General features: G+C 40.4%; 2 protein-coding genes across 3 annotated transcripts; both read left to right on the forward strand.

Moving 5' to 3' along the window:
• Positions 1 to 1264: 1264 nt before the first annotated feature.
• Positions 1265 to 9261, forward strand: LOC139474647 (uncharacterized). Its single transcript, XM_071257745.1, has 6 exons — positions 1265 to 1350; positions 2700 to 2875; positions 3560 to 3680; positions 3988 to 4176; positions 5107 to 5271; positions 6162 to 9261. Exons 2-6 carry the CDS (start codon positions 2723 to 2725, stop codon positions 6932 to 6934), a joined length of 1401 nt encoding a protein of 466 aa, XP_071113846.1. The 5' UTR covers positions 1265 to 1350; positions 2700 to 2722; the 3' UTR covers positions 6935 to 9261.
• Positions 9262 to 12281: 3020 nt separating this feature from the next.
• LOC139474658 (uncharacterized) lies at positions 12282 to 22330 on the forward strand. Of its 2 annotated transcripts, none has more exons than XM_071257763.1 (6): positions 12282 to 12354; positions 15685 to 15860; positions 17422 to 17545; positions 17940 to 18128; positions 18792 to 18959; positions 20146 to 22330. In XM_071257763.1, exons 2-6 carry the CDS (start codon positions 15708 to 15710, stop codon positions 20787 to 20789), a joined length of 1278 nt encoding a protein of 425 aa, XP_071113864.1. In that variant the 5' UTR covers positions 12282 to 12354; positions 15685 to 15707; the 3' UTR covers positions 20790 to 22330. The 2 variants fall into 2 exon arrangements, with proteins under 2 accessions (XP_071113864.1, XP_071113857.1); XM_071257756.1 differs by lacking the exon at positions 12282 to 12354 and adding an exon at positions 13777 to 13852 and having other exon boundaries at positions 15701 to 15860.
• Positions 22331 to 23054: the final 724 nt, after the last annotated feature.

Here is a 23054-nt window from a genome sequence, read left to right on the forward strand (position 1 = left end):
ATAGTAAACACACTAACAACAACACACCTACATATAGTAAATACATACACAGACCTACACATGTAGCTACCTATATGCAGTACAGTAAACACACTAACAACAACACACCTACATATAGTAAATACATACACAGACCTACACATGTAGCTACCTATATGCAGTACAGCAAACACAATAACAACAACACACCTACATATAGTAAACACATACACAGACCTACACCTGTAGCTACCTATATGCAGTACAGCAAACACACTAACAACAACACACCTACATATAGTAAACACATACACAAAGACCTACACCTGTAACTACCTATATGCAGTACAGCAAACACACTAACAACAACACACCTACATATAGTAAACACACACACAGACTTACACATGTAGCTACCTATATGCAGTACAGTAAACACACTAACAACAACACACCTACATATAGTAAACACATACACAGACCTACACATGTAGCTACCTATATGCAGTATAGTAAACACACTAACAACAACACACCTACATATAGTAAACACATACACAGACCTACACCTGTAACTACCTATATGCAGTACAGCAAACACACTAACAACAACACACCTACATATAGTAAACACATACACAGACCTACACCTGTAACTACCTATATGCAGTACAGTAAACACACTAACAACAACACACCTACATATAGTAAACACATACACAAAGACCTACACCTGTAGCTACCTATATGCAGTACAGTAAACACACTAACAACAACACACCTACATATAGTAAACACATACACAGACCTACACATGTAGCTACCTATATGCAGTATAGTAAACACACTAACAACAACACACCTACATATAGTAAACACATACACAGACCTACACCTGTAACTACCTATATGCAGTACAGTAAACACAATAACAACAACACACCTACATATAGTAAATACATACACAGACCTACACCTGTAGCTACCTATATGCAGTACGTAAGAGTACTAATTAATATATGTTCTTTTGCCCAAACCAAACAAATTTTCAACAGTTGACTGACGAATATTTGTGCCTTACACAATTTACATACTTTATTTACACACCTAATACCCCGTTCACATGCGTGAAGCAACATGTGTTTGATTAAATTTGTACACAAAGTTTTGACTCCTTGAGTCCAAAAGAAAACACCGCCCGCTCCACTCTGCAGCTGATCACTCCCAAATTAGAGACCCGATTCTTATTTAGAAACCTTTTCCTCGTCCTCAATATAGGCGGCACCCCAGTCGTAGAGACATTACGGTAGCTATATCAGTTGGTCGTGGAGAGGGATCCCGCATTCCACACGACACATAAACACCAGTCAGGTAAGCCAAACCTATATTTCTATTACATATGTCACCGGACTACCTCGAGTGCTTGTATTTATGCATTTGTTGTCATGTATACTCATAAGTGTAGGGTGGTTCTATGTAGCCTGGTTCCCTGAAGTCACCGCGCCCATAAGCACCACGTCCTTTGTCGCAGCAATCGGTGTCGTCCATGATGATACTTCTACACTGAGCTTTGTAGGTCATACCTGAATTATGTTGAAAGTACAAAACACCAATAGTATCCCCTTCAACAATTGTATTTAACATAAACATCTCAGCTTTGAACCTTTTGCATCTTATTGATAAATTTAAACCTTTAGAAGGGTAATCACGAGGTAAAATATGAACATGTTCATCGTAACCCATTTCTAAAATTTGCATTTGTAATAATTATAACTACATATCATACTTGAAAGATATTGCGACCCCGCATATCTACGATATGCACCTTTTCAGTATGATCAAACCAGTATCTGTGCCGACATGTATTTGTGATGCACCGCGAACATGGTGAACTCATTCAAGGACTAGCAGTGAGTTTCTCTCACTTGAACACCTCCCTTTGTGTTGGCCTCTTCTGTCGTAGGGTAATCCATTATGTCGGACAAGTCGGCCCCAGCGTATACACGCAGACATTGATTAATGTGTTCACCACTGGCATTTCACGTCATACCACGAAGACTGCGTCATGCGTCATGATGCTTGTTTCTTACTTGACGCTTCGGATGGGTGTTGATCATGTGTCATCAAAACATTATTAGGCTGAAAACAGTTGCCAAATACAACAAACGTAAGGTTCAAATACCAGTATCAATTACGTCGCCATCGAATAATCATTTCTTGTTTGTTTCATTTTTAGCCACCGTTATGTGTGTAGTGAGTGAGTGTGTTTTTACGCTGCTTTTAGCAATATTCCAGAAATATCACAGCGGGGGACACCAGAAATGGACTTTACACATTCTACCCATATCGGGAATCGAACCCGGGTCTTCGGCGTGACGAGCGGTCGCTTTAACCACTAGGCTACTTCCCCATCATGAGAGTATATTTTATTTTGCACGGCAGTTTATTTTGATCGCATTTCTATTGACGGGTGCTGAGCGTGACACATTGTGTTTATGGAATATTTTCGAATTTACACTATTTACACGTGTTCAAAATAACAGTGTTCGGTGATATGCTCAGCAACCATCCACCAGCCGTGATTAGCTGTTGATGTTTAATTGAAGGATGATACTTGATGATGCTTTGATGATTAAATTGAGGAAAACTAGACCATTTGAAAAGTCAATAATGTTATGTATTTTTAGACAGTATTTATTACATCTCAGACGTTACTTTAGGCTGCGGCTGATGACGCTCGGCGATGGACTCGGGTGATGCATTCTTCTCGGACAATGGCGAGAACTACACTCTGAGGGAATTCTTTGAGGAACACGAGAACAACCTGCCCAAGCTGATACTAGTCACACAAGGGCAATGTGGCCTGACAGACATAGAGACAGTTCCAGCATATCAGGTGAGAGAGAGAGAGAGAGAGAGTGAGAGAGAGAGAGGGAGAGTGAGAGAGAGAGAGAGTGAGAGAGAGAGTGAGAGAGAGAGTGAGAGAGAGAGAGTGAGAGAGAGAATGAGAGAGTGAGAGAGAGAGAGTGAGAGAAATAGATTGAGAGAGTGAGAGAGAGAGTGAGAGAGAGAGAGTGAGAGAGTGAGAGAGAGAGTGAGAGAGAGAGAATGAGAGAGTGAGAGAGAGTGAGAGAGAGAGTGAGAGAGTGAGAGAGAGAGAGTGAGAGAGTGAGAGAGAGAGTGAGAGAGAGAGAGTGAGAGAGAGAGAGAGAGAGAGAGAGAGAGAGAGAGAGAGAGAGCTTTGTTCGATTAACTGACCACATGTGGGGATGGGTCCGAATAAATGAGCTAGTGATTTGAAACAATATTTCAGTTAAATCAGTTTAATGTGTATGAAACACCTAACGTGACGCAGGTCGTGGCCATTGAATAACGCTTTGTTGAAACCCATGATGCAAAAGTATGATACTAAAAGAACAAGGATCATTGTTCGGCCGTATGTGGCATCGAACCCACAACCAGCAAAACCTCGAGCGACGAATTGGGCATGAATAAGTATACGTCCTGTTTGCAGTTGTGTATGTATTGGTACTGTTCCGGTAGATGTGTCCATGTTTGACTGTGAACCTGGTGTCTGCAGGTCATCCGATGTCACACGTTCAGTCGACAGAGGCGAGTGATGGCGAAGGCCAAACGGCAGATTAACGTCAGCATACCCGTCGATTCACAACACCTGTTCAGAGTGAACTCAGACCGGAAACGTAAGTTACTTTCTTATTTTGGGCTGTTGGCGGGGAACACCGGAAATTGGTTTCACACATTATACCCATGGGGAATCGATGTGACGAGCGAACGCTCGGATTTTGTCTGGAGAAAACGTATTTTTCAACTACAATGTACCTTTTGCGACACTCTTTTTTCTCAACCAATCTGAAGCATAATTATTTGTTTCAAGAAATGTCTGCTACAATCTACCCCCACCAACCCCCACACACTCCCCAATCCAATATGAAATTATCGGTCCCTAATATGATCTTACATACATTCAAAACTTTATCTTATTTTCAGCTGGGGCGACACAAAGCCTTCGGGATATACTGAGAGACAATGCTCTACCGGTTAATGTGGAATTCGCCGTCGATGGCGACGATTTAATAGCTCTAAACGGAGAGAAGACCGACGTCACTGACTTTGGCTCACTACAGCTCACAGATGTCTATGAAGTAGTCTATCTCATAGGGCATGGCGTCGATGAAAGTAGGTATACGTAAGTTGTATTGAAGGAAGAGTGCATGGTAAAGCTTTTGTTATATCACGGGGGAAGACAACAAAACTGTGCTGCACTTCGTGAATTGAATTCAGTAGGGTCTACAACGTCACGCTTTAAAAAATAGTTCCCCTAAAATAGGTGACATTGAAAGATTTGCTAGGGATGGGATGTGGTAAGAGATTTGTTCATTCCGAAAAGAAGTGCATATGCGGGTATAGAAAAAGTATAGTTAATAAGGCCCTAAAAAATTTCAAGCGTGATAAATGATAGTGATCATTCAAATTCAAATACGTAATGTGACGATCGCTGCTGGGTAATGGAAACAGCTGTTGTTAAGACGATACATGTACACAGAAATTAAGGGAAATTCCTATTTCTTCCTTATCATGTTGTAAATAGTTTGTAGTAAACAATTTTAGGTTCGAAGATATATACGAAACACTGAATTGTTTATGTTGCTAAATTTGTGTCGTCATGTGACAGATTATAAGTCAGTTGGTGTTCAGAGCATTACATTCCATTTAAACTATATAAGTAATGATAGTTCCTTTCAGACAATAACGTTAGTTACCATTACCGATATTTAATCTCAATATGTCTTAAGTTTTTGCAAGACAAGCCTCTTTAATCCGATATCTCGCCGTATCATTGAGCCTACGGGCTCATCTTTAGTCCTCGGCATCATCGACTCGTTGTGAGCCAATCAAACCTGATGAATAACGCTTATTGTCGAACGTCTGATCCATAGATCAGGATGTGTTTTTTTTAATTCAAAATCAATACATTTTGTATTATTGTTCTACTGTTTTTATTGTTTCATAAAAAATTGTTACAAAATCCAGACGAGTGTTTTTAGAGTCAGTAACTCTACGCCTTGAGAGATCCTTAATAACCCATCATTCCGATATTTTGAAAAGCCGAGCTTGACGACACACCCTTCGTGGTTCCACTGTACCTGAACGACGTGCTGCTGTCAACCATTAATGGTATCAAGGGCAAGTCTACAGGGTACTTCATGAATCTGATGACCTTTTTCAACTCACGGATGGAAACCATGGCTCTTGACACAGTGGCACCAGAAGGTGTGATAAATAAGTATACTTTACCAAAAGTTACAATGTGCAGCCTGACCAATGGTATGTTATCGTTGCCCGTGTTATAACCGACCGCCTCCGTGGTCTAGTGGTAGAGCGTCTGCCTGGAGAGTGGACGATAGTTGGTTCCATCCCCGGCCGCGACGAAAGATGGTACTTGTTGTTACCCTGGTTGGCGCTTGGCATTAAGGGGATTAAAACAACGAGTGGTCGGCTCAGAGTCAGTGTACTGTGTCTGAGTGAGGTATTCATGTTTAACTGCGGCATGGTATCTCAGTGTGCTAGCACTATTAAATCAGAATTAGTCCGGACTAGTACATACAGACACACACACTTGCATGCGCTTCGCTATATAAGTGCAATAATCTTGGACCCCATTTCACCTCACCTCATGTTATAACCACTTATATGTCCAGCCAAGGCTGATTATTTACATGATGTAGTTATATAGCAGAACTATTGCTGACAGAGGCGGCGTTAGCTTGAATTTTTGTAAAGAGACAATCTCATTTTCTTATTTGTCTTCTCTATAACAACGACCACCTCAAGCCTTTGTAAATTTTCCGGTGGTGATTCCGAAATAGAAAAAGTCCCCAGCAAACTATATACACTGGTTGTAAGAGGCGACTTAATGGATCCGGTGGTCAGGCTCGGTGACTTGGTTGACCGTGGCTCATTGTGGTGTGGAGTGTTGCTCATAACATCAATCGCTGGTTTGTCAGATCCTCGCTCTGTTATTTTAAGCTGGCCGTAATATTGCTGAAATATTGCCAAGTTGTGTTAAACAGCAATTAAATGGTTGACAGTGAAAATGGTAAAACACACCACGAGCTCCGAAAAACGTTAATATTTGTATTAAGTTATTTTATGCATTGCAGACATTTCCATTTACTCCAACGAGTCGGTAAAAGCCCCAGAAACCTCCTTTGAAACCGTAGAACCTTACGACTATGTGAAGCTGAAAATGCGGAAAGTGAAAGCATATGCTGGATCATCCATCGGGGGAAATAACCCACAGAATCAAGATAATGAGGAAATATACGAGGACGTAAGCCTACCTGGAGAAGATAAAGAACAGCATGCTTCAGCTGAAGCGGCATACTACAGTGTCATCCCGACAGAGAGGTCACCCAAGACAGGACTACTCAAACAGGCTAAGGGACATTTCAAGAAGCTGAGGAAAAACATCATCACTAAGCGTGCTTCTATACACGTGGACACTGTAAGCAGCGACAAGAAGGGACCCAACTGGTCCTGGCGTTGGCCATTAGCGCGGGGGACCCAAGATAATCTATACACCAGGATGCAACAAAAGCGGAAGTCTTGGTCGATCAGATCTCCAATACATGCTCAGAGCCAGGGAAAAGGTCAAAGTGGAAGTGATAGTGATGACTGCGCCGCCCCTCACACATTTGTGGGAAGTACTGATCCTACGTCTTTTCCTACCAGGGATCTGAGCATTGAGGAGCTTGCGTTGAAAATGCAAGATTTACACTTGGGTAAATACGTGCCTTTGTTCAAAGAGAATCAGATTGACGGGCACATCGCTGTGGAACTTACTGACGATATGTTAAGGAAGGAATTCCAATTTTCGGCCATTGAGGTATTTAGATTTCAGCACTTCCTCAGAACTGGACACATTCCAAATTGAAACAATATGTTCCTAAATGAGTCGGTAGTTTTTTAACCACCTTTCCTTCAGGAATGATTGTTGAGACTTTCCAAAAATGTGACTGAGCATGTTTTCGGCCAATGATCACAAACCAAGATACCAAAGGCCATGCTCGACAAATGACCTCAAGTAATGTTATAGAGTTTAATGTATAATTCTGAATGTGAACATAAACTCTCTGATTTCTTCATTTCTAAATGGCATCACCAAGGGTAGTTTTACGATGCTACATGACACGCCACCACCAACGAAGGTAACTAGAACTTTGAATGTTCCAATCAACATTGCCTTCTAATGAAGATTCATCGAACGCTTCCGTTGGAGTGGGTTTTCATATTTTATCAAATGAATCTTATATTATATTTCCATTTGTCACTGGCCATGTTAAAATGATATTTCACAAGAGTGGTCGAAATTTAAACGACGAAAGATATCAGAAGTTACGAGCCTGGCATATCTAGCTATATATAGGTTGTTGTTATTCTTACGTGCGATATATATTAGTTTTTCACCTCTGTGATATGACTGAGCAAGTTCTCAGCTGACAATCAGAACAAATACTCCCTAAGATGCCAAGGGCGATATCAAGTAATGGCATGATAGAGTGTAATGTACAATTTTCAATGTGAACATACTGAAAAATGTGTTGTTCATTTCCAAATGACAAAATGGCCCTAATACTTTCTCTGTGACTGTCCTCCCTGACAGTGAGGATACCATACTCCCTGACACCTATGGGTGAGTGAGTGAGTTTGTCTTTACGTCGCTTTTAGCAATATTCCAGCAATATCACAGCCCCACCAATTCTCAGTGACCACTGGCCCTTTTTTAGACGCCACTTTTATCAACTCGTGTTTGTGTTTTTGATATGAAAAGACACTCGGGTGAGATTCTCTATATATTTTACATTTTATTCACATTGCATAAGCAAGACCAGTTTTCTATACATATTTAGGTATTCCTGAACTTGTGATTCTTCCCATTTACATTCGGAACGTAATTCCTCAGTGTTTTCAACATTTGTTGGTTTTGTGTGTTTTTTAATTTCGTGTCTTTTGTTTGTCCAAATAATATTGATCCGAGCAGGAAACTATTTCGTCGGAAAGTTACCGGGGCTCAAATATGTCTACTTTTCGACTTCTTAAGCAGGAAAGTTGTTTTAAATCAATGAAGGTTTTGATGTCAATATATTGTAATTATCTATCGCGCATATTCATCATTCCAGGACCTGTCCTTTAACAGAATACGGTATATAAATAGGTAGGACATCAAATTACTCTTTCAATGTTACTATTATTGCTATTGATGCAAATATGTGTAAATTATATGTTTGCTATTGACTTTATATGAGGTCTAATTTATGATAATGTGTACACATTCATGTTATAACTGTTTGTTCCTGCACCCGTGTGTCTCCCAGACGGACTCTTTCCGTTCGATGCTCGCATTCAGGCCTTTTAGTGTATAGGTTTTGGTTCACACTTAAAACCATTACATTTAGAAACACCAATAAATATCTACAGAGAATGATATTGTGAGCCTTACATTGTACCATCACTGGAAGATACCAGAGCTTACGGTTCCAGTATTTGCGTGGCAGTGGTTCTGTTTCACCTAAAATTTCCAATAATAAATTACTAAAGAAAATATACAAGAGGAATCTTACATAGACATTTGACAAATCGCGCCAAACATGTGTATCAAACAAAGTGGCCGCTCTTAACAGAGAGCACCTCATGTCCATTTATGCACATCTTCCAATCGGATTTCGTTAAAGTATTCAGTTCATTGGATGTCTTCCACATTCCGAATTTTGTACAAGTTTTCTGCAAAATATTTCGAAACCAAAATTATGTTTAGTCTATGTTTTGAAGGGGTATTTGTATTTTCATTGCTAGGCATGAAAGTATCAATAAAATCCTTTTTCAACATTCAGAAACCTTCGGTTCTCAATTTCAGCATTGGCACAATGTTTTGGGCAGTCACAAACATGATGAGGCAACAGTTCCTGTATTGCAGACTCCTGTTAATCGGAGTTAGTATGAGGGCCCCTAAATGACTTCTCGGGTATTACCGAAGTCTGAATTTTGGAACATGAATTTCACCAAAATCAGTTTTAACAACTCTCCATCAATCACCGTCCACCTTGACGAGATTATTTACTTTTGCAGGTGATATATGCCATATTGGATTAATTGTTTACGTTCTAGCAAAGATAGACAAGCAGGTATATATATATATGTATAAAAAAGAAGATGAAACAAGTTAACGTGATACGTATTTCATCTTGGTTAAATCCAAGTCTCCTCAGCCCCTTCTCCATTTGCATAATAAATGAATACAAACTACATCGTTCTGTTCCCGTGTCTGCCCTCAAGAACTGCCATTTAGTCGGGAGTTTATCTGTAGATTCATATCTGTTAACACGCGAAGCTTTATCAACACAGCGCCAGCAAACAATGTCATCTCTATTCTTGTTTACTGTGTAGTCACCATGCCACTTGCCGTGACGCCAACGATGAAGATAACTTGAATTTGAATGTTCTAATTAACATAATTTACGTTTTTGTCGAAACCTGGCATCATCACTATCTGATTGTGATTCATAAACACAGACTTATGATAGAGTCGGAATCATACGTTGGATTTTTAGCTGCGATTATTTACCGTTATGGAATTATCACTGTTTACACTGATGTTGAAGAGTCATCAGTCGCTTTCGTTGCAGTCGGTTTCATATTTTATAAATTGGATCCTTTAATCTATTTTCCTTTGTCATTGATTATGTTAAAAATAACAAAATAAACGTTGGGCGAAGGAATTCAGTGTGGGACAGATAGTTTTGAAGATAACCCTCTCTGGAGGACCCCCACCACCAGCACGACTAAAGAACACATTGATGCCATCCACATCCTGGTCCTGAACAACATGTAGGTGCAATACTTTCCATCAGTTAGGAGACCCCGGGATTCTTGTATGAGCCAATAGAAACCGTACTTCTTGAACATTTAAGTATGTTAAAAGTTTGTGCCCGATGGATTCCTCGAACGCCATCGGATGAAATGAAGGCTACATGGGTCACCACTTCTTATGCCCTGTTAACCAGATACAACTGAAACCGAGAAGATTTTCATTTTAGGCTAATGGCAGTTGAAGAGACCTGAATTCATCGCTATGACCCCGAGAGCAAACAAAAATCCACTTGTGGAAACACTTTGGTTCTCCAAAAACCAAGACGTTTAGAGCAACCTGACCCACTGTGATCGTTCTAGCCACCTTCTTTAGGGACAGCAAAAGCATAATAGACACCGAACACAAATGTGTGGTGCATATTTTGCACTTCTTATTGGAAAAGATTGCGCGACTCTATCAAAGAACATCTTCCCAAGGCAAGGGCGTTAACTGTCAAACTGTCGTAAAAGTCCAGTTTCCACCCTTCCCGAAATATCGCGTCACGAACTAGACATCTGGTTCGTAAACAACATGGATTTCAACGTGAAGATTTCGGTCGACTGTAGGATTTGCAAAACATGTTTTCCGCCAACTGGGCGTCGACAAATATTTTGCAAATTCTTTCATGTTTTTCATCAAGGTGCACTTGATTTGATGCACTTCGCGGGTTAAGGCCCGCTTTATTATTAAAGATCTCGACTATCGTTTTGACTGGGCGCCGCTGTTTTGTTTGAAGCAAATGCAAATGATATATGAGATGGAATCAGATTGGTCAATAGGAGGTACATAGTAGGGACGCAACTCGACACGCTACGATGGAGCCTGGAAATTCCAGCCTAGCTCGGCAAGGGCGGAAACTGGACTTTTATAGTCAGTTAACGCCATTGCCTCGGGAAGATGATCAAAGAGAAGCAAAGCAGCAAACTTCGATGTGGTGTTGTTCTCCCATCAGAATAATGCTCCACTTCACAAAAATCATGTTGCAGTGGCTGCTGTACGGGGAAGTGGGTACAAGCCTCTTCTCCATCCACATTGTCCACAAGATCTAGCCCCTTGAGACTACCACCCGTTTTCCAACTTGCAAAAGAAAACAACATTTGCCTGGTCAGAGATTTGACGGGGTCCCAGAATTGGTTGCTTCTGCGGAGGGCGGCTTGACAGACACGAGTTTGACTTTCTACAATACAGGGGTAACTCCCTCAGAGGAGAGATGGAACAAGTTTACTGCAAGGAGACTATATTGAAAGTAATTTAATCTCACACAAATATTTTAGCTATATGTATGCTAGACTCAAAACGATTTTTTACCCCCTCGTAAATATCTAGTAGTGAGTTGTGAGAGTGAGTGAGTGAGTTAGGTTTAAGCCGCTTATTAGTAACAGTATTCCAGTTATATCACAGCGAGTTGTGAAATGAATGTTATTTGTTGAAAGGTTGAAAGGTGCTTGAAATTGAACTTAAATTGATAACAAATTTATATCAACAGTTAGCAGAGAAATATCTGCTAAAATGCCGAACTTCAGAGAGTGCTCGCTATAGGCAGAACATATGGGAACTCCTAACTTGCCTTACACCCGGGTCCGACCCCCAGACTGTCCTCCCTACACGCGAAAGTATTCGTTGAAATGATAAGTCTGAGGCAACTAATGTACAAGATGGACATTGTGCCATGGAAACTATGGGCTATTCACAACCATCAGCAATACCGCCACCACTGCCCCTGGTTGACACTGTAGTCCGTCCCGGAAGTGCATAACTGTAAACAAGCCTGTAAACGAGATCACAGCGGAGCTCTCTAGGGCTCTAGGGCTCTAGGACTCTAGGGCTCTCGAAGGTGTCAAGGCCTGGGGCGGAGTTTGATCATACACAACCAAGGGAAATCACTCTACCCTATGAGCTGCCGTGGGAGTATCACCAAAGGCCAAAGGTCACATGACATTTTGGGAGCGCCTCATTTTAATTATTCCACTTACAACACCATCAGATGGTTGCGTCAAATCTGGAAATGTCCTCCACATATCTTCCATGAAACGTTTTTGAAAGCTTTACTGAGGCATTGAGTGTTGTAACCCTGATCAATCAGCTTCTGAGCAAGAGTCGTATGACACTCTTTGAAATCGTCGTATACATTGACATTCATTGTTTGGATTGCTTACGCACTGCTGTTGCACATCGTCACATCTCAATACGTTTTGTTATGCTTTCCTAACACCTGCTTGTTATGCGAACTTTGGAACCTTCACGCTCCGCTCCTGCTATTGACTGAATGAGGAAGTAGCAGCGTTGCAGCTGGTTACGGTTGAACTTGCAGGTAGTAAACATTTCAGGTGATGCGTATTTAAGTTCACACTGACTGTATTGCGGTATTGGAGACCTGGCAGGCTTGATTCTGTTAGAACTAGTGTGCTGCTGGAATCTTCTAGTAATTGGCACTGCTGTTATTTTGAGTAGGTTATTTGGGGATTTGTCAATTTCTGTGTCATAGGTTTCTGCATGCTACAGGTTAAAGTAAGTTATTGTTACTGTATATTTCGTTAGAAAATCATCCTACGTTATTTAACGTGAAAATCAATATGTTTTTGTATTATTTAAAACAATAATTTTGATAATTGTGTTCTAATGATCTGATGTTTTTGGCAACGATTTTGATGTCAACGACTTTAACTCTGACTGATTTGAAAATGAAATGACAACGCTTAACTAAAGTATAGCGTTTGCACACAAATGACAACGTATAACATAACGTAGGGACAAGCTAGGGAATGTTTTCATTGCAACAAAACGATAATAAACATTTTTAAAAATCTTTAGGATAACGTAACATAAAACTTTATTCATGTCATTATATTGTTAAACGTTTTTGTAACCAATATACGGTATATGTATTGTGTACGTATATAGCATTTATTGTACATTAGGTACCCTACCCTACACCTACAGATATGATAGGCCTAGTCCGGCTACCGAGACACAGGCCTCTGGTGCGACTGACACTCGCCACTTCGTCAACGTCGACACCGCACAGATCGATCCTTTAATTTATAGTGACGTATCTTCATGGAATGCTTTTATGATTTGTGCCTGCTTGTACTAGTCCGGACTAGAGCAATGATACCATGCCGCAGTTTAACAAGCTTATCTAACATTATACTAACTCCGAGCCGACCTGGCCTTGTTTTATCTCCTCAATGCCGTGTGCCAAGCAGGGTAACAAGAAGAACCGTCGTTTGGCTCTTTTGGTATGACCCGGCCTGGGATCTTACCATGTAATGGATGGGAGTATATTATCTAGGACTGACATAATACCAGATCTATTCACATACCCAGATAGTTATCCAAGACGGAATAGGTCCCCATTACCCATGGCTTGTTGTAAAGTCGCCTTATGACTATGTGACCTTTCAAGGGTGTGTGTCACCTTGCCCTGCAGCTTAATAAATTGCCTATGTCACCAACCACTAGTTTGCCTGGCCTACGCTCTATTGTCCTATAGGCCGCCGTGATAGTTTACCTTATCCACCTTGCCCGGTAAACATGGTGATTGTAATCGACGGAGTCCTTTCATAAATAATACATGTACTTCCTGGAGCAGACAATCAGCGACTTAAGTCAACAGGGACAGAATAGATCCATGTATGTAGATAGCCAACTGTAGCGATACTTCCCTTTATTGAAGGTGCAATAGCACTTTGACCCAAAATACCTACGGACATGCATCTATACAAGGCAAGATAACCACCCATAGGTGAGTAATCAAATGGACTGGTATATCGGTCACACTATCGACACTATGGCCCAGTCCATTCCAAGACGGGAGGGTGGGGAATGGGTTGTGCAATCAAGTGGTGCACTTGATACTATCTATATACAGACACCGCAGGGTTGGTGGCCAAATGCAGTGGCTGGCTTTCACTAGGGCGGTGGACGAGTGTCTGCAAGTTGAAGGTAATAGGTTTCTGGTCTTCCCTGGTGGATTCTCTGACTAGTATTTAATTGTCATATATTTCAGTTGATGTCGAGAGGTTGAAACAAAGACATTTCCTAAACGACATTGTCATTAAACGGGGTGCCATTATGTAGTATATTCTGTTTTTAGCCTAGTGTTGCCAAGGTTTTGTAAAACGGATTTCACAATTTGAATACTGTTTCATTATTGCCTAGTGCCAGTATTGGGTAGACTTTAGTTTTTGGGTCCCCACTTCGGAAGGAACGTTTTTACGTGTAAACGGAAGTTGTCGAACGAAAAACGTTCCACGCATGCGCAGTTCGTTATTTACGGTCGAAGCGAGAGGATTTGTTGGCCGCCATTTTTCTACTGAACGCTGTCTGCAATTCAGTATTTTCTTACACAGACAACACACGGGGGGTCCAAGGTTTGTCCCCCCCTTGTCGAAATATTAAAGTAAAATATGGGGGGGGGGTAAAGGGGGAGGATCCCCCTTTTTCATATAAATCGCACTATGGCATAACTTCATTCATGAAAGCATGTAAATTTTCATAGGAAAATGATCATCGATAGATACTTTCTCATTCAAACAAATCTTTTGAAACGTTGAATTCGTATTGACTGTCATATAGGCCCTAAGTCTGTGGATCCATCTAGACCTAGTTCAATTTCTTTTTCTGCTTCTTTTTCATCTTTTTCTTAAACGATCATTTTGCTTCCTCAGTTTAATAAATGTAAACACGGCTGGTGAACTTAGAAACTGATCAATTGAACAACTGAAATATTTCTTTTCTGATAATGTTTTGAACAAAGTAAATGTCATACATTCCCGCATTCTTCCCATACCTATGCAAAGATGTCTTCACTGTACTCCAAGGCGACTCTGTTTTATTTGTACAAGCCACAGTTTATGAATTTACAAGTTATGAGCGAAGTTGCTTTCGTAGTAACGAGTCAATATAAGGAAAGTCACATGATCAGACACGTGACGTCTTACGTCATTTATGTCCCGCCCACAAACAACAAGAAGTCGACAGTACGATAATTCGGCTTCACTTTCTATCGTAAAACTCTCGGCCCCCACAGGGGCGGAATTTGAGACCATACTTTTCACGTCTTGCTCATTTTTGAGGTCCTTCTTGCTAAATAATGCCTCCTAACGGATTTCGGCACGCTTGCGTGTGCGCGCTTATGTATAAGCGAAGCTGCCGAAGGCAGAGGTTTCCTTATGGAAACCCACGAAGTGGGGACCCAAATACTGCAGTTGACCCCTAGTATTATATGTTCGGTAGCATACAAATATGTCTTTAACACGTGCCCTTGTTTAGTTATTTAGCCGCATTTCACATTGCCATTAAGGTGACATACTCTAAACTTCAGTCGGTTGTGCTAATATCTTCAAGGCTGTAAATATAGTGCTGTCTGACAGATTCACAGTGCAGTACAATAATGGGTGCAGCTCGTGAGACCACATAGCAAATAGTTATGTTGCCATTTTAGTTAGAAAACAGTGTAGTAAAATGATGGACTTTTGTAGCAGCCTTAGTTGGTCTTACATGACGGATATAGTAAGATTAGGAATCAGGTCGACATCGTCTCTTACGGTAACACATATGTCATACATAGTGTCATTTAGGTAGTCTCACCGGTGTCGTGTCCTTCACAATGTAAATAAGCATTAGGCATGTTGCCAGAGGGTGTATGTACAACAATGCATATATACCATATAACATTTCAGTGTCCGCATGTCAGAGTGAGCGGTGTAGTTGCACTTTGTTTCTATATACTTCATTGCTGAGATCATAACATATAATAAAACTAGTCCAAGAAGTCGGTTCTTGTTGCAGGGCCGGGATGGAGATGAGAATGTTACAGTTCGAATCCAACGAAGAGGACTACCCCATGCCGGAGTTCTTTGACCGATACTCGAAGAATATGCCCATATTTGCCATAGTCACACAGGGGTGCCTCGGGTTAAACGATCTGGAGACATTCGCCGCCGAGCAGGTGAGACGTATGTACTCTCTGTTTTACAGAGAATAGCCTATAGTTCAGTTTTAACAGGTAAGATCTCTAAACACGTTCGGTTAAAAAAGGCAACATTTGAAAATGAAAATAAACCCTTTAGTTTATTCCCAGAAATTATTATTTCACAAGGCGTCCCCTATGCTTTTCCATTAATACATTACTGTATCCTTGGTGTATTTGTCAGTAAATGTGGTGACCATATATACAGTTAAATATCCATCTTAAAAAGGTTCAGGAAATCTGTCAAACATGAGAGCAAATGTCCGCTGAAGTTTATTGCGAACATAATACGTGACATGCAGGACTTCCTCATCGATAACATCTGTGCCAAAATTGGGGATGATCCATTTTGGCAAGAAGTAGGCATAATCACTGGCACCAATTGTGCTCCCCGTCTTGTTGATTTATTTCTTTATATATGTGAATCGGAATTTCTGATCGGATCAGCAAAAAAAAAACTCGAAAATTTAGGCAAGGAGTTTAACTTAAGCGTCGGGTATATCGATTATCTACTGTCGTTCAATAATGGCAAGGTAGCCACTTCCCTACCTTGATTTACCCAGCGGAACTAGAAATAAAAAGAGACAAGTGCCTTATCTGTTTCATACTTAGATCTATGCACTTGCAAATCAAACGATCTGATATTCTTCATGACCGGTCTACCTTTATTCTCCTGCTATCGAGTGTATTGCGTAACCAAAATATGTCCACAAGACTGTATGAAACCTTTCAAAGAATCAAGTTTCTCCTTTATGTGGAGCAATATTTTCAGCTCTAGACTTGTATACCCTTTGAACCTTTGAAATGCAGTTGATCACGCCTTCTGTGAAGAAATCAAAGAGCATCATACAAATCCTGCACAAAAGTTGTGCATTGAGGCCTTAGTAAAGATTCAAAACGTTTTATGGTGGACATAAACGCTCACATGGTATCATCACTGTCTGAGGTTTATACATAAGTACATGCCTATCTTATAGTCTGGATGGTGCAGAGATATCTTATGATTATTGGATTTTGTCGCTTTTATTTATCTTCTCACGTTTCGGTAATTCAGAGTTTTAGCAATCAGTTTGTTTAAGATGTTCGTCTATGTTCCGATTGTGGATCATCAGGGTGCTTATTTTGATATTGGTTATTCTGTCAATATGGGCTACGTATGGGGTGAATTCAACTTTCCGATTGTCGGAAACACTTTGCAAAATATTTCTCTGAGGTTGTATCACCAGAAGACAAAGTAACATGGTAAGAGCATTTTTAAATCTCCCTAAAAATCGCTTGCAAGTTTTGAAATTAAACATGACTGTCAATGACATGTTATATTATTTCGGCTCCATCTCACACTGGATGGAGCCGTTATGTTAGAGGTATGTCATCATGATACTCTTGAACCCAAAACCTAAACCCTAACTCTATAATTTAATTCATATGATAACGTTGTAAAACATAACCGGGCCATTCTTAATATTTTTTAATTGAACAGTTTAACATACACAGCAAACCTGGCTGGAACTTTCACTTACTTCACTCCTTCCCCACACAGCCTCTATTCTGCCACAACTACGTGAAGCAGAGACGGGTGGTTGCACGGGACTCACGCGGCAGGACAATCAGCATACCCGAGGAGTACCCTATCAAGTTCAAAATTGTCATATCCAGAAATAAAGGTAAGTGATGGACTATGTTTTCCAAAAATTATTAAGTCATTCATCTCCCATGAAAACAACAATAATTCTGGCCCAAAATTCTAATAAAGGATCTTTAACCAAGTCAGTACGATCAGATCCCGTATAGACGACGATGTTAATATCTGAACTATAAGTTGGTAGTTGTTAAATATACTCCATTCAATTGTCAGAACAAGAATTTCACTCCCATAACAACCTACCTTCAATGACATATGCATCTGCTGCAGCATCCACAACCACAACCGTCTCCGGCCTGACACGGACACCAACAACCGCATCTGACCTCATACCCACAATCGTACGACAAGCATAAAGTAACTTAATGTTATACAAAGAAGATTAATCCATACCTTTTTAACCCTGGTTGTTTCAGTGGGACCAGAACAGACAATGAAACAGATCCTTCTTGAGAACAAACTACCAGTGCAGGTCAGGTTCGCTGCTCCCTCAAACATCGCATTTTATGTGGGATCTGATCGACAGAAGGCCAAGGACCTCAGTAATCTCGCTCTGTCACATATCTACGAGGAGACGTACATCCTGGCTAATGGAGTCTATGGGCGTAGGTCTTAAGAGTTTACGTCTTACAATAAGTGAGTGAGTGAGTGAGTGAGTGAGTTTGGTTTAACGCCGCTTTTAACAATATTCCAGTTAAATCACGGTGTGTCAGCTTAATGTGGGAGGAAAGTCCGAAGTGATGCAGGCATCAGACGTTTACCACTTCGGTGAAACCCACGAGCACGGGTATGGTGCTGACAAACATGATCGGGGCGAACCGGGATTCGAACCCACAATCATAGGATTCTGGCTCGCCCAAGGGACGCAACTCTGCACAGCAAATCGCGTCGCCACGATTGGGCCACCCGTGTCCCCTACATCTTACAGGGGAAAAAACATATAAATATGTCTCCTCAAAACGTGATTTTACTATACTATGTATTGAACATTCACAACAAATGTATACATATGCCGATGCAAAGGATAGTAAAGTTCAAGGTGTGTATTTTTTTAAGTTTCAAGGTCGAAAGTCCTATTTTTGTACTTGGTTTCTTATTGGGGAAATAATAAATGTTTTCATGTATCAAAAGACAATACCATGTCCATATTTACTTCTATAACTAACGTTTTTGACAGGGAGAAGATGAAAACAATTGTCATGATCGAAAATTGATTTCAGTTGTTCATTTATGATATAAAACTATAACACAAGCATCCCTCTGCCCAGGATCGGTGGACATGAGTGTGTTGGTTGTGCCCCTGTACCTCTCCGACTTGCACGTGTCCACGGTGAAGGGCGTGGTCGGTATGGGGGAGGAGGAATGGAAGACCATGTATGCTCAACTAATACAGTCTTTGAAAGATGTCAAAATACCCCCTAGCTTGGGAAATAATGGTAAGATCATATAAAGCTTCACTCAAACGTATCAGGTATCTCCAAGTGGAAAAAATAAGTAATTGAATGTTTCTGTCTGATTTCAGAAGCTTTCAAATGTGTTTAAATATGAAGCTTAACATGTAGAATTGTCCCATAGCGTGTCAGCTTCATGTAGAAGGGCGGTGAGGCAGGTCGTAGCCGTTAATCACGATGCGGAAAGCAGTGGTATTTTGCTGACAAACCAAGGAAATAAATTAGAGAAAATTTAAGATTAGAAATCTCACAGGATAGGGGACGCAACAGAACACAACGAATTGCGGCGCCTCATACCATCTGTTATGCGTTGCCTCGAAACGATTCTCCAACAGGCTTGACAATTGTGTCCATTCACCATCTTGGGGTATATAATAAAGCGGGTTCGTGCGTTGCTTGCTGCCCCTTGAATACAGGTCCTACACGTGTTGTCCAGATAAAACTCGGGATACAAAACATCCTGGTTATTCATTTCAAAAGATTTGATATATTCCATAACTACTCTGCCGGTCTACCTATGTCCTGCTATCGTGTGTATGCGTGCCTTGCGTGACCGAAATATATCCACAAGATTGTATGACAAGATGGATGATTTCAACTTTCCAATAGTCAAGTTTCCCTCATAGCATTACTCCACAAGCTCCAACTTTTGAGGGACAGTCAAACATCCTCTTCTGTGACGATTTCAAAGTGCGTCATATTGCTGAAAAGTTGTTGATCAAAGTTGAAACTTTAAAGGCCTTGGTAAAGCTTTCAAAATGTTTTGTGGTAGACATGTGGAGAACATTTCTAAAGTTAACGCATTAGTAACCCAAAATATATCCGATGCAATTCCCTCTTGTGATTAGTACCATATGTTACAGCATTTTTAGGTGAACAATTTACTTGCCTTTGCATGTGTTTGTGACAGGTGCCACCGGTAGGGCAGTATACGCCCACCTTTTCTCGAACACCTGGTATCATCACAATTTGATAGTGATTTATAAACATGTGCTTAATGATATCGTTGGAATCGTACAGAGAACTCTGCATTAAGCAGACATTTCTTATGACTACGGAAATGGTTATTTATTGGATATATGTAAACACGTAAGTTCATGTTCTTATATGTTTTGTTTTTTTATGCTTCTTGGATTTAAAGTTTTATGAAAAGAGCATGCCTACATTTCAGAGATAGCAGTGTTTTCGGAGAGTTCTGTGGTAGATAAAGAGGACCACATCTATTCCTACATAGAGCCTACTGAATACATCACCTTCTCTTTGCTGTCACGAGACAAGGCCACTGATGATGACGAGTACGCCACTCCATATTACCACAAAAGACATCCGCCCAAAGGGGCCATGGTGACCGAGCTACAGAGAAAACTAAAGATCACTGGAACCGAAGACAAGACACAGGAAACGAGTGTAACTAAAGTCACAAAGAGTGTCAGTACAACCAGTCAGGATACCAGGTGCAGACCGAAACTTCCGTCCAGATCGAGTTCATCTTCTGAGGATGCAAGCGCCATCAACGTGAGCCAAGTACACGGGACAGTGAGTGATGATGTTCCTGTGCCTCAACTGCCACCACGCAAAGGTAGCATCAAACAGGTGCCCAATCACCTCAAAGACCTCACAATAGAGGGTTTTTCTAAGGCTCTCAAGGAACTTAAACTGGTCAAATATATTTCAAAATTTCAAAATCACCAGGTAGATGGTCTACTCGCAAACGAGTTTACAATTGATGTATTAAAAAGTGATTTCAAATTCACAGGGTTTGAATCCGTGAAGCTTATGAAATTCATTAAGACTGGCCACATTCCAAAAGACTGAAAAGTCACATTTTAAAAAGCAGCAGATGAATAGGCCACTTACAAACATGTTTAGTGTCATTTTATACCGATTTAAAAGAGCTTTAAATTAAGGTTATGAAATCATAGAACAAATGAAGCATAATCATATCTTGTTTTCTCCATGCGTTGGCTATGTAACTCCGGGAACGACTTGGTATAAAAGTTAGCTTTGTGGTGCCAACATATCCAGCGGTTATCAAGGAAACCAATTGGAACTGAATGAGTTAAGTGCGTGAGAATATGACTCATATTAAACATGACAAAGCCTTTTTTTCAAGGATATTTCTTAATGTTGGTTTATGAGCCTGGAGTTATATGTATCAACTACTTCTGTGGATTGCGATGTTAAGTTAGCTAAAACGGATTACGTGGTTGCATGTTCACGTATTATTGTAAATAAAAGTGACAAAACCCTTTCCATACTCTTAATACATCTCTGCTATAGTATGTGCATGTGTTTATGTATAACTATCAAATTGCGATGATACCAGGTGCTCGCGAAAATGTTAGCCTATCCTAACACAAACACATACAAAGGCAAGTCAATTGTTCACCTGAACAAACACGGGGACGTATGGTAAAAATCAATATAGGTGTCCGGCACATGATACTTGTCGGGGATTCGAACTCTGTAACTTGGTTGATTTACCTTCTTCACACGACCACACCCGACGGCGTGCTACATGAATCACATGGACAGTTTTGTCAAGTGCAATATAACGTTTATCAACTAAGTTTGGTGTCACGTGGGAAAGAAACTTTCGCAGGAATAAACGTCAAGCCGAATGTAGACTTGCAGAAGAGCTATACAGGGATATTGAACAGAGTTGTGATGTAGGGTACTTTTACAGGAGAATCAAAAGTATCAGAAGGAAACAGTCAACAATAAACACTTGCGTTAAAAGGCCATTGTTATTTAACCTCACCATAGGCGGAGAAACAATTAATAGAGTTGAGCAAACGAGATATGCAGGAGTTATCTTCTCCCATAACACCTTGACTAAACGACGAATTGAATCAGCATGTCACAAAGCATTGAAAACTCTAAACTCTCTATATACATCCGGATTAAATGTCCATGGGTTTAATCCTATCTTTAGGGCAAAGCTATGGCGAACTGTTATCTTGCCAAATGCTCTCTACTCATGTGAGTTGTTCACCAACATATCTGATGCTTCATAAACTTTCTTCACTGCTGCATATAAACGATTTTATTAACTTTTGTGACCAGGATGACAATGCAATGTTGAACTGTTTGCTTGGAGGAGATCACAACACCTTATGTCGTGTTGATTTTAGCACTTGGATACGATTTGTGTTGGTTGTCTCAAAGTTTGTACATATTTGCAGGTTACACATCAACCAAAGCATGTTATAACCGTTACAGTTCACAAGCTCCTACCTATAAGGACATTGTATTCATTTTGTTTTGTTATCTGCGTTTTGTTCACTACAGGTCATCTATGATTTGACCTAACTTACTGTCATATGTACTCTTCAATTATTGGAGGAAATAAAGAATGTCTGTCTATAGCCACGTGCAAGCACGTGTGTGTCTGCTTGTCATTATGCCGTTTTTATTTTTCCTGGCCTACTGAGATACCAAGCTGCAGTTTGACATGGAAACCCTACTCAGACACATTGCACTGCCTCCTAGGCCAACCAGTCCTTGTTTTATACCCTTAATACACCAAGAAGGGTCACAACAAGTTCCATTTTTAACGGCCAGGGGATTGAACCATCGACCGTCTGCTCTCCGAACATACGCTCCATCCATTACACCACGGAGGCGGTTGGTTGATTTTAGAAACACATCCATATGCACAATCATGGAACGACTGCACTTCACATGAACCACGGACTATTTTACTAGCATCTGTTTTCGTAACACGTTCCATGTGCACTAGCAATTTACATGCTGGAAATTAATATTCGTAATATAATTAGTCTTGCCCTATCTTTTACGATTTTAGTTATGAACTCGTTACAATGTATATAATGTGTTGATTTAAGAAACACATTCAAATACACGTTCATTGGACTGCACCTCGTCTGTGCCATGTATTATTACCATCATCTAATTTCGTATCAAGTTCCTGCACCTCCATGTACACTAGCAACGTACATGCTGGTTATTCATATTCATTATATAATTAGTCTTCCCTATCTTTTACTATCTGAATAAGGAATTCGTTACAATATATAGCGAGACTGATAACTGATAGTAATATCAGGAAATACTGTT

Source organism: Haliotis cracherodii, unplaced genomic scaffold (assembly GCF_022045235.1).
Source record: "Haliotis cracherodii isolate W230 unplaced genomic scaffold, xgHalCrac1.p SCAF_1, whole genome shotgun sequence".
NCBI classification, from domain to species: Eukaryota; Metazoa; Mollusca; class Gastropoda; order Lepetellida; family Haliotidae; genus Haliotis; species Haliotis cracherodii.